The 16999-nt window shown below is 38.0% G+C and overlaps 1 protein-coding gene across 1 annotated transcript; it reads right to left on the reverse strand.

Annotated features, from left to right (window-relative positions):
• Positions 1 to 2855: 2855 nt before the first annotated feature.
• On the reverse strand, positions 2856 to 7836 carry nanos1 (nanos homolog 1). The gene has a single exon (XM_088344853.1). It carries the CDS (start codon positions 7782 to 7784, stop codon positions 7119 to 7121), a length of 666 nt encoding a protein of 221 aa, XP_088200979.1. The 5' UTR covers positions 7785 to 7836; the 3' UTR covers positions 2856 to 7118.
• Positions 7837 to 16999: the final 9163 nt, after the last annotated feature.

Genomic DNA, 16999 nt, shown 5'->3' on the forward strand with positions numbered 1-16999 from the left:
TCATGGTATGATGCATTCTAGTGTTTACAAGAAGATCCTGAAGGTGTCCGGCTATCAGTTTGTGCCCTCAAACTCAACGCTCTGGGATCATGCAGCTGGACATCGATCTGAAACAAGCAAGTCCACCTAATGAATGGCTCCTCAAGTAAAACAATATGAACGAGCAGTTCATGGTAGAAAACCCTCAAATGTGGCAAAAACAATTTTAGAACAACTTTGAAACTTTTGAAAAGAAGATAGGGCTACTATTCCCCCACAGAGTTGAGAGAGACTCATTACCAATTATCGTAAACGTTTGAATTCGGTTTTCGCTGCCGAATCTTGACAAACTCACTATTAGGTTCAGGGGGCAATTACTTTTTCATGTAGGGCCAGATAGGTTTTAATTTTCTGTGTGCCTTGATAAATTTAATCCACTTTTCAAAACTACATTTTGTATTTCCTTGGGTTATCTCTGTGTGATATTGAAATTGGATTGATGATCTGAAACCTTTGTGAGTAATAAATATGAAAAAAAAAAACTTTTTCATGGCACTGTATGCAGATCCCAGCGACCCTACAGAGGATAAGTAGTGAAAAAAATGTATGTATGTATGTATGTATGTAGATATTTCATTAAAAACCTGACATTTGCAGCTAAAATAGTCATTTAGTACGTCAACAATGAACAAAGTATAATTCTTATTAGTTTCTTCCAAAAAGTGATTTTATTTTAAAACAAGGACCTTTCTAAGGGACCCAAAACTTTTGAATGGTAGTGTATCTCAAATTAACGGTTAACTTGAGTTTGCATCCTCAAACTCCTCTTTCATTATGACTGGACCATAACTTTATTTTAACTGTCTCCCCCAAAAAAATCCATAATTGTATTACTCCTTTAAAAGCCTTCACTTCCTTCATCAGCCTTTACAGTGCACTCAAGTCAGGCAGCTAGGACATGTTTTTGGTTCATGTAAGGCACCTATCACATAAGTGGCAGGGCTAACTGGATTATCTTTGCATGTTTTTACTAATGGAGCCAGCGCCCTGGGGCGGGGGGACCTTTAGAGTTCAACGTTAGCTTTCTCTATGCTTACCAAGCCAATTGCAGTCACACTTAGTCGCAATCCATATTTAATGAAGCTAGAAGAGATGTGCGTTACTTTGGGTTGCATGCAACCAAATTAATTTCACAGTTGGAAATGCAAACAAATGATTTGCTCTCAAGGCCAATAGTTGGCGATATTAGTATTGTTTACATGTAATGTACCCATTAAACGGTTGCCACTATTTTCGAGTATGGAGTTAGCATTGCAGTTGTTTAACTGCATCCTAGCATGAAAATGAATTTATTGGCCAAGTCAGGCGTAAACGATTCAATTTCTATGTCAGCTCTTGTCGACGAATGATAAAATGTCAACTTCTGAGTGTAAAATTAAGGGAGTGTGTGTAATATTTAACCACGATATGTCGCTGCATGTGTAGTCGAAATTAAAACAAGTGCTAAAACACAAGGCAGAATACAAACGATGGAGAGTCTAATGGAGCTTTTCCACTGCATAGTTCCAGCTGATCTCGCCTAGCCAAGGGTACCATGTACTTCTCCTTTTCCATTACAAAGTCGTACTCATAGTACTCTTGCTTGGCATCATCACCATGCTTATTTTTTCATGCAAACAATACAAAATATGGGCACTATAAATGAGCACACATGCAAATATTACCTTGCACGCAAGCTTACCCTATCGCTCACTACTCCAGCTGCCCGAACCAATTCAATTTTGGGATTCCTTCATTAACTGCACCTTGCCAACTGACTACGGGGCTGAATTACGACTAGACAGAATCCGGAAAAAAAAATTTTTTTTTCAGGTAATAGGTGGACACAAAATGGTTGCTTGGTTTCAGTTGAAGCTCCAGGGTGAAGATCCTTACTGACCAATCAGTGGTTGGCAGTGCCTGGTGACCCGTTTTAGTCGCGGGACCGTGTTGAGGTGGTACGAAAAACGATGGTACCAGCTAATAAGAACCAGGTATTTTTCATAATGGAATCCAAAAAAGGCAAAGCCAGGCGAGCTGGAACTATGTGGAAAAGTGCCATAAGTGACAGAAAAACTTTTTTTTTTTGCCAAGCTTTGCGCGGATCAAAAAGAAAAAAAAAACAAGGGGGGGAAAATAAACATGAAAAAGAAAGACAAAGGAGAAACAAAGAAAAACATGTAAAGAATAAAGAAAAAAAGGAAAAGAAGGAAAAAAAGGAAGGAACAAAAGAAAAAAAGAAGACACAATTAAAAAGAAATGGGGAAATTAAAGAACGCAAATATAGAAAGAAAAAGGGAAAAGGAAAACAGAAAAAGAAAAAAAGAAAAAGGAAAGAAGGGAAAATATATACATGTATGTATATTAGTCGTTAGCCTGTCTGCAGCACAATTCTTAAGTCATGGGATCAAATCCAGCTACCAGCCTTCTCATGCGGAATTTGCAAGTTCTCCCTGTGCTCGCGTAGGTTTCCTCCGGGCACTGCAGTTTCCCACATTCCAAAAACATGTATGTCAGGTCAATTGGCTGGTCCAAATTGTCCCTAGGTGTGAATGAGCTAGTGTGTTGTCTGACTCTGTATGTCCTGCGACTGGCTGGCAACCAGTTCAGGGTGTCCCCTGCCCTCTGAGGATAAGTGGTGCAGATGATGGATGGATGGATGAATTAAGTTTTTATTTTCCGCTATTAGGTGCTAAATAATGAACACAGTCTCTTTTAATACAGGCCAACTAAAATGCAAACATTTTAATCAGTTTTTTATTTCTCTATCAAATTGTGATTCTGCATAGTAGCCCACACCCCAAATAAGATGTGCTGCAATATAAATAACAACAGTGTTTTCATGTCTTTCATCATCACTTCTTCTTTTAATTCAAACTTCAACAGTGACAACAACAACAAATAATTGACTAAAAAAGTATGGGCATGTTCATTAGTATTTACACAACGCTCTCTGTAACATCCTCTCCCATTGTGTTAAATGCAACAGAAATAATTATTTTGTACAAAGATCCAAAATACTATCAAAAACCCTTATAATAAACGGCACTCTATCAATAAACTGCCTTAGACTTGTTTAAGTACAAAAACTGGTTTGAGGTAGCGCCCTCTCATGGTCACTCTTTGTTCATATGACATCAGTCAGTTTTCACCATTGATTCCTTTGGTAAACAGTCAAAACGAGGGCAGTCCTGCATACATTCGCAACAGTTTTGCATGAATAATGTTGATTATTTGGGAACTCCTCAGCAAAACAGCCATGTGGTTGACATTCATTTGCTTGTGTCCGAGTGGGAAGAAGAAACGCAAAATCCAGTGTGTCGATGCCCTTATCTGGCAATGTAAACAAAACTGAAGGCGTTTTGGCTTGGAAATAATAATAAAAATCATTCCATGGAGGAAAAGAACAGCAGCAGCTTCCATTAAAGGTACAATGTGTAATATTTGACAACTAGATGGCACTGTATTGTCTGATGCGAACAAGAAACAGTGCCAAATGAGCACAGTGTAGCAGCAAAATGTTAGAAGAACAAGGAGGCGACTACTAGGTATGGATTCCGCTATGTAAAACAAATACAATTTTCTCGACCTCTAAATCTTTATAAAACCTAACATTGATGTTTTAATTCATGTATCATTGCCTATTATTCGAATCCATTTCTTTTTTACTGAATAAAGTTTTTTTTGTGTACCTCTAGGAGGCATTAAATATTACACACTGTCCCTTCAAACACAGCACACATTGTGTTCTGCTTCAGACCGCCTTTTTGTGGACTCCCTGTCAAATTTTGTGTGATCAAGCAACTCACGACTGGACACATGCTTTTGTTAAACCAACCTGTTACATTAGTTTCCCCAGGAACAGCCATATCGCCCTTGGGTCCATTTGACCCTGTTTTTATTATAAACAAGCTAGACATATTACAAATATATTAGTAACTTGTACTGACCAATAACCATCTTACATGTTAGAGAGCACTTAAATTCAGATTGATTTGAAAGTCACAATCACAATAAACATATGTGTGTATTATTAAATTCATTAATACGTATTTTTATTCTCTATTATTATTATGCTATCAATCTAAACATGGGGTGTTTGGGTAGCAAAACACATCTGAAATTGAATTGTAAAAATCCTCATAAGCATTAGATAATTACCTCCAAGAATATCATTTGAAATGCTTGCAAATAGAGGTTTCATATGGGTCCTTTAGACTCAGGGTGTGATAAATGATTCAGTATGATGATTGAATAGTGAAGGAAATCTCGATTAACATCAATTATATTATGTTTTTTTAACCCCTATGAACCAAAGTTTATTTCGAAAAACATTTTGTTTTGGGGGAAGGAGTTTTAATATAAACCATTTTCACGAGGCCAAGTAAAACAAAAGTCTGTTATGGGTCAATTTGACCCGGGGACTAATAAATGAACTATTTGGGTTTATGTGACTCAGGCCATATTCAATCTAGTAATTAATCCCACATTGTTTAATACAGAAAAAATCAGTGCTTATATGTTACTTAAATCACCAACTAGACTTTAATTGCAAATATTCTAAATTAAACATCTCTTCGTTTCATATTGGTCAAGTTGACCTGCAACATAATAGGAGGGTTTTTAATGGCATACAAACTTTGGTTTTCTAAACAACGACAAACAAGAGGTCAGCTTTGCTGCCACATATATAAAAATACTCATTATAGAAACCTGACATTCAAATTCCTACTAACCAAAATACTTTTTTTCATCTCTTTGTGTGATTACTGTACATCGGGGTATTCATATATACACATATTAGTTGGCCACTGGCTTCAAACTACACACAAAGAAAATTCTATGTACACGGCGTCTATGATTATAAAAAAATAGATCTGGATACATGAGGGGGTGTTTAGAGTGTGGCACGGGGGCTACTGTGCGGTTGATAATATTTCATGGTTCTGAATAATATTTTGAACGTTTCTTTACACATTTAAAAGTAAAAGCATGGAGGATATTCATGGCCACACCAAAAAAAACATAAAAACAACATAAAAATATATATCATTCGAATATAAAAGGCTTAGGAAAATAAGATTGACATGAAATGTAGGTATTCAGTAACCATTAGTGATATTATTTTTAAATAAAAGTTCTCAATATTTCAGAACAAACTTATTTAGGATCTAGAATCAGTATTGTCACACGTCTCTGCCGTTTATGCCAAGGTCCGTCTCATCTCTGAAGAGCGGGATAGCGCTTTAAACCCCAAAACGACGGTGGCCAAAAGATGAAGGTGCTGTAACTGGGTCAGATCAGGTGGTTTCTCTCCTGCTTCTGGTAACCATGGAAACCACTACTATCTGATTCAGGTGGGGTGATAAACCCCTACCCAAAAATCCAGCCTGGAGAGGGATGAGCGCCACCAGGCTGTACTTGCCCAAGACACAACAAGTGAAGTGGTGCCCCATTGACTCTAGTGCTTAAGGTAAACGTGAATAATTAAAGTCCCAAATATGTGGTTGAAGACACTAAAATAAATCGAACAAAAAGAAAAAATGTTAAAAAAGTACAATTATTACTATTACATAATTCAAATTAGAATTAAAATTTTACATTTAGAGTCACGCCTAAAATATCAGTTCAGATTATAATGTAAAAATACACACTAAAAGATTCAAAAATATATATATGAAAAAATATGTGGGCATACAAACGACAATGAGCCCAAGGGGGACACAAAAATGTTAAAAAAAATAATAAAAAGAAAAAATGTCACCAAAAACAAACAGTCAATGTGTATGGCAAGGGCCAGGACCTTATGGCTCACAAGCCAGTAATATCTAGCTCGGGGATTTTTTCTTACAAACAAGGGAATCTTCGTTGAGACTTTCCAATTTTAATCCATGCGAGGCCAAAGAAAAACAATATGACATAAGTTCGGTCCAAAATATATAGGGCAAAGTTTCAACTAACGTTTACACTCAAGCTGTAACACCAACAGACCCCGGTGTATAAAGAAGCTTATTAAACAAGCCATGTTCACTGTTGAGAAACTGGATGATGAAAACCCACAGAACCAACTGTAAACACCTGAAAACGCCAGCCAAGCACCCGAAGCAATTTGATTGGGTGAGAGGCACACAGATCAATCACCTAAATACATGTGTATCCATCGCGTTGGCAATGTTTTGTATCATTTTTGCAAAATAACTTTGCTTTCACTTTGTTTTAAAACCACTATTTACAACAAAAATGACGACGGTCAAAATGAGCCTCAACTGTCTCAGAAGTGGGGTGCATTGTTTGAGGGTGTTCTTAAAGGAGCTGTAAGAAATTTGGAACTTTTTTTATTGTCACTTCTGGCCTCATGTCATTGTCCCAGCCTCTGTCAAACTCTTTTACGATTGCATGTGTGAGCACATGCATTTTTTTAGACGTGCACGGACAAACTCTTTTTTTTCAGCTTTCCTGGTGTTTGGTTGAACAGGCCATTTCTTACTTTCATGTTACACTAACAAATAGAAACAAAAAAACTATGGGGACGAGCATGAAGTTACCCCCTACCCGAACCCCCCTATTGCTCCTACGGAATGTGTCAGCCCCGAACAGCTTTGCTTAAAATAAGATCGAAGCAGATAGATGCGGTGGGAAAATATAAGTCCTCTTTGAACTAAGTTTGGGATTGTTAACACATACTTAATGGAGAACATATTCAACTTTTTAAAGACACCTCAAACGACACACCCCACGTTTAAGTAACTGCGGGAAAGAAACATAGTTTAAGCGGTATATTTGTTAATATGGAACACAGGCTCTGGAATTAACATTATTAATTTATTATATCAAATCATCAAACATCACACAGTGGAAAAAAAGTGCTGAAGAATTAGATTTTGTTTGAAGAGTGGGTTTGATGGTTTTGTGGGATTTTATCCTAAAATATATGGTGTGGCTCTCAAAAATAATGATAATAATAATATTTTGCTACCATGGCTCTTTGAATCAAAAAGGTTCCCGACCCTTAATGTATGGGATCAAAGTCTAAGTAAAATCAACAGTCATCTGCAATTTTTTTTCAGTGCAATACTTTAGAGTAGTGAATTTCCTTCCTCTTAGAATATTTTCATCCGCTTCCCCCCAACAGCTCGGCCGCCTTTCAGCGGCCTCTGCGGGGGTTGCTCCTTAGACAGCGGGCAGTACTTGATGGTGTGCGCGTTGTCCCCGTTAGCGCTGCACAGCGGGCAAGTGTACGCCCGCAAAATGGGGCATAACACCCGGCCGTCGGGCGTCTTTAGCACGTGCGAGCCGAAGACCTCCTCAGGGGCGCCGTTGTTGCGGCAGAACACGCAGATTTTGGGCTCTGGTTTAGCGCGCACGGACGCGGGCTTGCCGCGGGTCCTCAGGCGCTCGAAGCCGGGGAAGCAGCCGTGCGCCTCCCGCTCCGGCAGCTGGCTGCGGAAGGGGCTGAGAATGGAGAAGCGCTCCTTTAACTCCGCCACGCAGTCCGGTGGAGGAGGCGTGCCGGGCGGGCATACGAAGCAGCAGCAGCAACCGCCGCCGCCCTCCAGTGAACTGCTTTCGCAGGCGCACTCGGGCGCGTCGTCCAGCCCCAATGTTGCCTTCAGGGACTCAGTGATGGAGTTGGGGCTGATGTGAGGCATGCTCAGTCTGGGGTTTTTGGTAACCAGAGTGGTCAGACCCAGGTAGTCATTCCAAAAATTAAATGTGTAATCGTAGGGCCCCCTGGTGCTCAAGTAGTTGTGATTGAGAAAATCCATGCTGTCGGGGGAACGAGAAGAAAAAATCCTCCCGGACGCTGTGGTATTTCCAGTGTGGTGGTCTCATCTGAGCTCCTGATATGCGGTCTCGACTTTATAAGGAGTGAGGGGAAAGTGGGTGGAGCTCTCTGGGAATCATGTTTTGGATCACTTCTGCCTAAAAACTCACGGGCGATTTTAGGTTCAGAGCTGAGCACCCAGAGTCTCTGTTTCGTTTTTTTTTTTCACTTTATCATCATTCAACACTGTTCAGGACTGTCACTTACCATTTTTGAACATCACATTAGACTTTGTGTTTATCAAAAACACCATTACTATGCCGAGCCACTTTTTACTCATTTATTTTTAACAGAGTACCCACAAACATCCATCCAAAAATAAAAACTTAATTCATCCATCCTCAGTAGGGTCGCAGGGGTGCTGGAGCCCATCCCAGCCATCTTCGGGCAATGGGCAGGGGACACTCTGAACTGGTACCCACAAACATAGGCATACAAAAGATGAAGCATGGAACTTATAAGAAAATGATGCATTCTATTCAATACTTTATAATTCCACCCTATTTTTAACGGATTAAGCTGTGTCGCCTGACCCTGAGGGTTGCAAATATGACCTCTTGCAGCTACAGCTGCTTGTTGGAATTGTTAGCCAAATCTGAATAACTACCTGCCACTTTTGAGGCACAGACAAAAACATTGTGAGAAGTACAGACACTACTTACGAACGAGATAGGTTCCGGACGAAGTTGAATTTGTTCGTAATTTGCTTCAGTGATATGTTCTGTATGGAATGTATGTTTAAGGTTTATATAAGTATGTTTAAGCCTTGTATAAGTAACCTGTATAGTTTTGTGCTGAAAAATAGACATTTAATACAATGTTATGCTCTCTAAAGATAAATAAAGTGAAGTTTAACTTACTCGTGGAAGATGGGCTTCAAGAGTTATGCTACTTTTTCCTCCGTAAGAGAAAGTGGCTAAAAAAAGCGATCCAACCATTTTCTCAACCGCATCAACCTTTCTTATTCCACTTTCATTTTAAATGCAACGGCTTGCCTCTGCTTAACCCATTTTGTAACAATGACAATAAAGGTATATTCTATTCTATTCTATTCTACTTTACACCAACCATATTGAATGGATGTACGAGATATTAAACTATAAAAATGTCAAAGTTTTTAGTATAGTACAGTATGTTTACACACGAACTGGGGCTGTGACAGGAAGAGGAAGCGGGTTGAATGCTGGGTGAGCTTTCACAGCGCCACACACCGGTAGCAGCGGAAAGAAACACTACAGTACTGTCCTGTACTTGGAAAAACGTGCACAATACAACATCTAACTTACAACAATGTTCTGATACTTTCCAGCATACCGAATTTTTTTTTTCTTATCTATTGTTTTTCGTAACTCGAATGTTCGTGAGTAGGGGAGCGTCTGTATAGGACTGCATACATGAATTCCATCAAGCAACTGGTAGCTCTACTAGGAATCAAATGGACGAACATCATTTCAAGGCAGTTTAGTATTTCCCAAGCTACATTTTTTGCATTTTTTTTTTGTTGTACTTTATTTTTTGAATCTAGCGTTTTTTTTTAATTATATTAAACCCTATCCTTTATTGGGGAAAATAGAGTTGTTAAAATGCTTTATTTTGGGGGGTGCTTGGGTTGAATTTGGGGGTGCCTGAGCACCCCCCAAAACAAGCTAGTTCCGCCAATGCTAAAAAACCAGAACTCAAAAAAATTCACATTTTAATCCAGTGTGCCTTATACACAGGAAATTGATGTGTTACCGGCACTAGTCACTTTAAAAAGTAATTTAGGTACTGCCCGGATTACTTACAAAAAATACCATATTACTCCATTATCTAGTGGGTAATTATCTAGTTACAAACTACCATTTATACCTGCATTGAAGCCAACTACCAAGAAACGGCAAAAAAAAAATAGCCACATAACAAAATAAATAGAAAACAACTTTTACACCAACCTGTGGAAGCAGAGAAGCCTTCATACTTCTAATGTTATCTTGATGGCTTGCAAATGAACACTTCACCGAGACACTCCATATTCATTTTGTCTATGGGCTTCAAACCATTTGTCCAAGGCTTTTTCTTTTTCCCAGGCATGGTCCATTGCAAAAATAAATTTACAAATTAAAATACAAAAATTCAGAACACGTTTAGCATAAATTCTGTGCTTAAGTATGTCCCATTGGTTTCTTGTAGGTTTGTTGTTTCTGTATAAGCCGCATACTCCCCATGCGCTGTCTACCATTCGCTACTGGTAATGCACAACCAAACTTGTGTATTGAGGCTGACCCCCTGATTTTAGTATTCCATGTTATAGTTGTAAATCCAACTTAGATGAGAGTATATATGGAAGGGAGAAATTATTGTACATTGTACTTGAGACAGTACCACTGCAATTGTACTGAGGGGTATTTTGTAGGCCCAACTCAACTTCTACTCCATGATAAGGACAGCACAGTAACTATTTAAACAAATATTAATTAATTTTAGTGGTGAAACTACATGTCATAATCTTAGTTTATGTTCAATGATACAAGTATTTATTTGTATGCAACGCTAGCTCTTACAGTAGTTTAAATTACATGTGTCTTATAGTCCAGTGTGCCTTATGTATAAAAAAATATATACCACAAAAGGCTATATTAAGGTGGTGCGCCTTAAAATGTGGTGTACCCTATAATGTGGAAAATACGTTAACTTGGAGTAGTGAGATTGAGTTTAAAATATCGTTTTAATTTGAATTGGGTAGATATGTACTGTATGTTCCTACACAAGTTATACTGTTTTGTGGAAATATACCACTTAGCTAAATTGAATTATTAAACAAAAACGGAATATTTTTGTGTGTTGAAACAAATCCAAGGAATAACTAGTGATAGTTTGACAGAACTCTATCATAACCTTGAAGACACAAAACATTGCGGAAAGGTAAGAAACTACATAGAAAAGGGTCCAACTACATGTGACCGTCTTTTCTCTTATTTGAGCATAATTGTGTTTTTAATTTTTTATGTGGACGCTTCGGAATGGCAACCCCTTTCCCCCCAACCCACCAAATCCTGAAAATCAGATCTGTTATACTGCACAGTGTTCAACAGGGAGCAGCAGAGTGCAATCGCCACTAAATGTATACAGAGGGCCTAAAACTTGCAGTCAAAGGGGAAACTAAACTGAGTATTCTTGGCTCAAGCTGTTTTTTTTTACTTTCCTGAAGTTATTTGAAAACGTTGCAAGGGAATATTGCAACACCAGAAACGTATGCAGGTTTTCAGGTTATAGGTTCTGAAGCATGGATACCCAACCCATATCTTTTGCTTATTGTTGTTTTATCAGGAGGCTGGTTTGCATGTGAATATTTGGTTGTGTGTCACCAGTGGCTGAATGTAGACAGCCCTTGGCAATGGAGGCGTGGCTAATAGAGATACAAAAAAAAGAAAAGAAAAAAACAGGCAACCAAGTCAGAAAACATAAGCACGGGGGAAAACATGGTTAAAGTATGCTGAATTTGGATAATTGTATTGGTAAAATTGTTTTTGCAAGACAACATGCCTGAAAAAAACGTCAGCCTTATACTCCTGACTTCAAGCTAAAAGTGAAAATGGTGGCAAAAGACATAAACAACCTGGAAGCAGCAAGAAAGTTTAGTGTATATGAAAACAATGACAGGCAAACTAAAAAGGATAAATCATAGAGAATTTTCACCAAGGCCAAATTAGCAAACGTGATCGACACATGGACAGTACTCATACATGGAGAAGTAAATATTTGTATGGTTTGAAGTCAAGAGACAAGATGGATATGGAGTGTCTCAGTTAGGTCTTCGTTTTGCGAGCTCTCAAGATTGCTGACGTCTAGAAATATGAAGAGTTCATTTCATACACAATTCGGTGTGTGCACACTTTTTTTATTATGTGGCTATTTGAATGCAGTTTAAGGGGACGGTTTTTAAGCCATGTAGGTTCATATGAGAATCTAATTGGTGAAAATTCAAGTAGAAAGACATTAAATGGAGTCCGTGGAAGAGTCAATGCCAAAACACTTTAATTTATTAATTTATTTGATACATTTTCATTGTTGATTATTTAGGAGGTGGATCAACGTGACATTTTGCTGTAAATGTTGCCATAGCGACCAGAGTGTGTTGCAGTGAGTTAAAGCAGACAGGTCATAAAATGCTGTGGACTCATGATACAGAGATTAAGGTTGCAACTATTAGTCGACATTGTCGACAAAAATCAATTATACAAATATTTGACAGTGAATTCCATTGTTGACTGTTGTTGCCAGCAGAGGTAACGGGTTACATTGACACCGTTACACTTTCTTGAGTACATTTTGGAACATTTTGTACTTCTGGGAGTATTTTAAAATTACTATATTTTCTACTTTTATTTGAGTAGATTTGTGGAGAATAAACGGTACTTCTTCTCCATACATTAGACAATATTAAACCCATTACTTAAGTTCGTGCATTTCTTCGCTTGTTTTCTTCTGTGTCCCCTGTGTGAGAGATGATTTATGGTGCCCAAGCCATGCCCCATTCAAAGGGAGACTGTCATTAGCCAGGCAGGTAGCAAACCGGCATGTGTGTGTGTGTGTGTGAGATCCGCCATCGAACCCAAAGGTAAAACGAGAAAATTAACCGCAACGAAATTAAAGGTAAACTTTGTTATGGTATTTTATTTACTTTACCTTTTCTAAAGGTTGCGATTATATTTTTTTTAATGCATGCTTTGTTTAATTGCACATTTTGTTGCCCAGAAAAGCGGCACTTTATTGATGTTGCTTTTACCAATGCTCAAAATAGAAATTACATTAAAAATGAAATTTCGTAATAGCATTTATTTAATTTTATCAAAACAATGTAAATATTCCATTCATTATTTGCATCGCTTGTCCGCAATATGGTCGCAGGGGTGCCCAAGCCCAGCCCAGCTATCTCCCTGCAGTGGGCAGGGGACACCCTGAATTGGTTGCAAGCCATTTGCAGTGCTCATAGAGACAGACCACTCACTCACATTTACACTTCGGGACAATTTGGACCGGCCAATTAACCTTACATGCATGTTTTTGGAATGTGGGAGGAAACCGGAGTGCCCGCATAACCCACACACACACACGTGGAGAACATGCAAACTCTACGCAGGAAAGCTGGTCGCTGGATTTGAACCTATGCCACCCGATTAAATATTCCGTAATTCATTAATACAGTAACAAAGTTAAACTTGAAGCGGTATATAACATAGTAGTCATGTCATTCTCCACAGGATGAGCTGCATTCTTAATCATTTTTATAGTAGGCTAATATAGAGGCATATTTTTTTTATTATTTCATTATTTATTAAAGTACATTGGATCAACCTTGGTTATTTTATTCTATTTTTAGATCTAATTAAATTTATTGTTGATAGGATAGACTTTGGTGATATGATGATTTAATGGTTGCTTTAAAAAATGAGCAAATAGGATGTTGCTACTGTGACTCAGTACTTGAGTAGTAATTTTCAGCAAGCACTTTTTTCCTTTTACTCAAGTAATTTGTTGGATGAATACAATATACCTGGACTTGAGTAAATGGCAGGGGTGGGCATCTATTTTGAGTCAGGGGCCCGCATTGGGTTAAAAAATGTGTCCAGGTGGCCAACCTATTCAATATTTTCATTCATGAATAAATATACATGCAGAAATCTAAATGTTATATTTCTTTACATTTGTTTTTGAATAAATTAGTTTCATGAAATTGGTTTTGAAACACTCACAATTAAATCAAAATAATAAACTAGCTCCCTATTTTAAGGACTAAATTTAATGTTTAGTTTTGTAGTATTACTGTCATTATACTCTCAGTATTTTAGTAGTATTTTTGCAGTAGGGGTTTTGTACTGTTCCTGTAGTATTTTTGTAATATCACTGTAGTTTTATTTTGAAGTATTTAGAATTTTGTCTGCAGTTGTGTTTTGTAGTAATTCCGTAGTATAATTTTTGATCGTATAAATTTCGTAGTATATGCTGACGCTGCTATTGGTGTGTGAGTGTGTGTAAATGGGTAAGTGTGACGCACATTGTAAAGCGATTTGGGAGGTCTTCAGGGACTTGAAAAGCGCAATATGAATGCAAACCATAATCAGCACCATCATCATATTATTCTGAATTAACAGTACTTTGACCTGGGTAAAATATTTGGATACTCTACCCACCTCTGGTTTCCAGACACGTTTTTCCAACAGCGTGAGGCATCTTGCACTATTATATTCTGTGCTGAGAGACGCTAATTCGCAGTACCGTCTCTGTCTGGAGCAGTAACATACGGAAATGGCGGCATTAATATAAAGTACAAAACTTCTACAATTTTGTTAGCATTTTAACCTGAATATGGCAAGTAAAAAGACTACTTGGAATGTTTGCAAAGCAGACCTTGTGTATTATGGCAGTACCTCAGCAATCCACGAACATTTGAAGACAAAGCACGTCGCACAGTTAAACAAACTGAGTCTGACTCGCCTCAGTACGATTTGATTAACATTCACGCCAATACGGTTTAGCTGACATGCATTCTTCACCTTTAATGCGTATATGTCACAATACGATAATAGAGAACTCGAGCTTTATACCAAGCTGTTCCTGACAAATGTGTTAAAAATCAAATGCATGCTTTGAATGCATGAAATTAAATGCATGAAGTCCAAAGAAGAAACGTCAGTTGTTAAAACTCTTTGATATCATTCTGTTGAGCATCATAAAGCACTTTTGTTACGGACTTTGCAGTTCACCACACTAAATATAATTTAAAAAAAATCCCTATACATATTTTTAATTGAATCAATTATTATCAATTAATCATTTCAATAGTCCGTGACTAGTCAACTATTTAAATAGTTGTGAATTCTAGCCATAATAGAGAATTTTTTTGTAATCACTAATTTGCAGTAAGGTGGAATCGGCCCTCTCTCTCCCCGCTCAGGAATGTTGGAAGTCGACCCCCATGCTTAAAACAAAGATAAAGTCGAGTGACTGGTGCTCTAATTAAAACTCCCAGGAAGGAACTCACTGACTTCTCATATGCGCCTGCCAGTGATCTAATGAGACACGCGAGCACGCTTGGTTGGTCTTTCTCCCTGTGAAGTATTGACTCCTCATTGGATTCTCACTTGCTCTCAGACGGGCCCCAAATTTTATGATGGGACATTAATATTGCATGTATTGCTTTTTCTTTAGTGGGTGTGTGTGCGCCTATGTGTAGGTGTGCAAGTCGATTCCCGCCTTGGCTCTGTCTGAAATATTCATGGCTCGCATTATTCCTGTAATTGTTGAGACTAAGAGGGATTGATAACACTCTTCGAATAATTCCGTGGGCTGTCCCCTGGAGCCCCTGCGACTATATTGGAATGATGAAGCAGCATTTGTGGAGGAATGGTGCATAATGGGGAATTCTATACTGTATAATAGTACTCCACCGTTCACTATTCATGAATTCACCATTTTAAGGTTTGTTTGTGTTGCTGAAGAACACGTCTTCAGCTATTTTCACATCTTAAGGTTATTTCTGTATTCTAGAATTCCATAGATATTCCACATAGAGCAGAATGAGAGCATATTTTAGGATTAAATCAATTTGATTGTGGTATTAAGCATTATGAAATCCAATTGAAATGTCTATTCACCTGTTTTACACTCCTTTGTACGGCACCTTTGTTAAGTTTATAGTTTAGTGAACACTTAAGATAGGGAGAGAAAACATTACTGGATGAACTTGCAAGAAGAACAGGAGAAAAAAGTTTCAACCTGTTCTAAAAGCCCTCTCTTAAGACCCTTTCTTATTATTAAATCTCATCGGTTACAAAACCAGATCCGTCCTAAAAGGTGTGAAAATAGAATTAATGAAAGAAACTTTCATTTCGAACATGACAAAAGCAAAAACAAAAGAACAAATCGAAAAGAAAAGAAACACAAACTATGTTAACATACAAGTTCGAAAGGCAGAAGAAAGAAGCATATGCTTATTAAATCCTACCCGCAGACTTCCTAAACAATTGCATCCCACATTTAGATCCTCTGTGTATTTACATGTAAAAAATAACTTATGAAAATACATATTTACATTGGCTCTGTGGATATACAGTCTCTTTATTGTCATCATCATCATCACAATCACATTTTTTATTATCATCATTATCACCATTGCTGTCTCCATAGATTTTCAGCATATTACCGTATTTTCCGCACTATAAGGCGCACCTAAAAGTCTTATTTTTTTTTCAAAAGCTGACCATGCGCCTTATAACACAGTGCGCCTTATATATGGCTCAATATTAAATTCGCAAGGTCTCGCAACTACGAGAAACAGCCGCCGACTCCATTTTTCGCGCTGTGCATACTGGGAAATATTAAACGATTGGTAGTTGCCGGGGCTCGTGTTGTATTTGTTTACTAAGTGGCAAAATGGCTACCCCATTAAACTGCTTAATTCATATTCAACAAATACAGTATTTGTCTGAATCCAGGGTTATGACTGGTGAAGATGTAAAGCACAATTTACCTTAAACAAACGCAGAATTATTCAGAATGTCACGTTTGAGAGAGAGAGAGAGCGAGAGAGAGAGAGAGAGAGAGAGAGATTCTCTTTCATACGTGCATTTGTATAAGAAAATGGCTCCTGTTAAGAGACACGCGTACAACGCCGAGTTTAAACTCAAAGCGATCAGTCACGCAGCACAACACGGCAATAGAGCGGCAGCGAGAGAGTTAAACTTAAATGAATCGATGGTACGGAAGTGGAGAAAGGATGAAGATAAGCTCCGCCAAGTAAGGAAAACTCAACAAAGTTTCCGTGGCAATAAAGCAAGATGGCCAGAGTTAGAGGAGACACTTGAACAGTGGGTTGTTCAACAAAGAGCGGCAAGCAGAAGTGTCAGTACGATAACTATACGTATGAAGGCAACAGCGCTGGCACAAAAACACCGGACGTGTTGGATGGCCCATTCACTGAGATATGGTCAATTCGAACACAGCAGAAGAAGAATTCGAGGGATTCGTCGATGAGGAGCTTATAGAGTGATCTTTGTTTTTCTTTTGTGTGTTTACGTTTTACATTTTACAGTTATTATGTTATTGCTTTGCACTCGTTGTTTTTGCACATTACGAGTGTCACTTTATTGCGATTGCACTAACGTTTCATTTAAAATA

This window comes from Urocampus carinirostris, chromosome 9, assembly GCF_059441175.1.
Source record: "Urocampus carinirostris isolate Australia breed hairy pipefish chromosome 9, RoL_Ucar_1.0, whole genome shotgun sequence".
Classification (NCBI taxonomy): Eukaryota; Metazoa; Chordata; class Actinopteri; order Syngnathiformes; family Syngnathidae; genus Urocampus; species Urocampus carinirostris.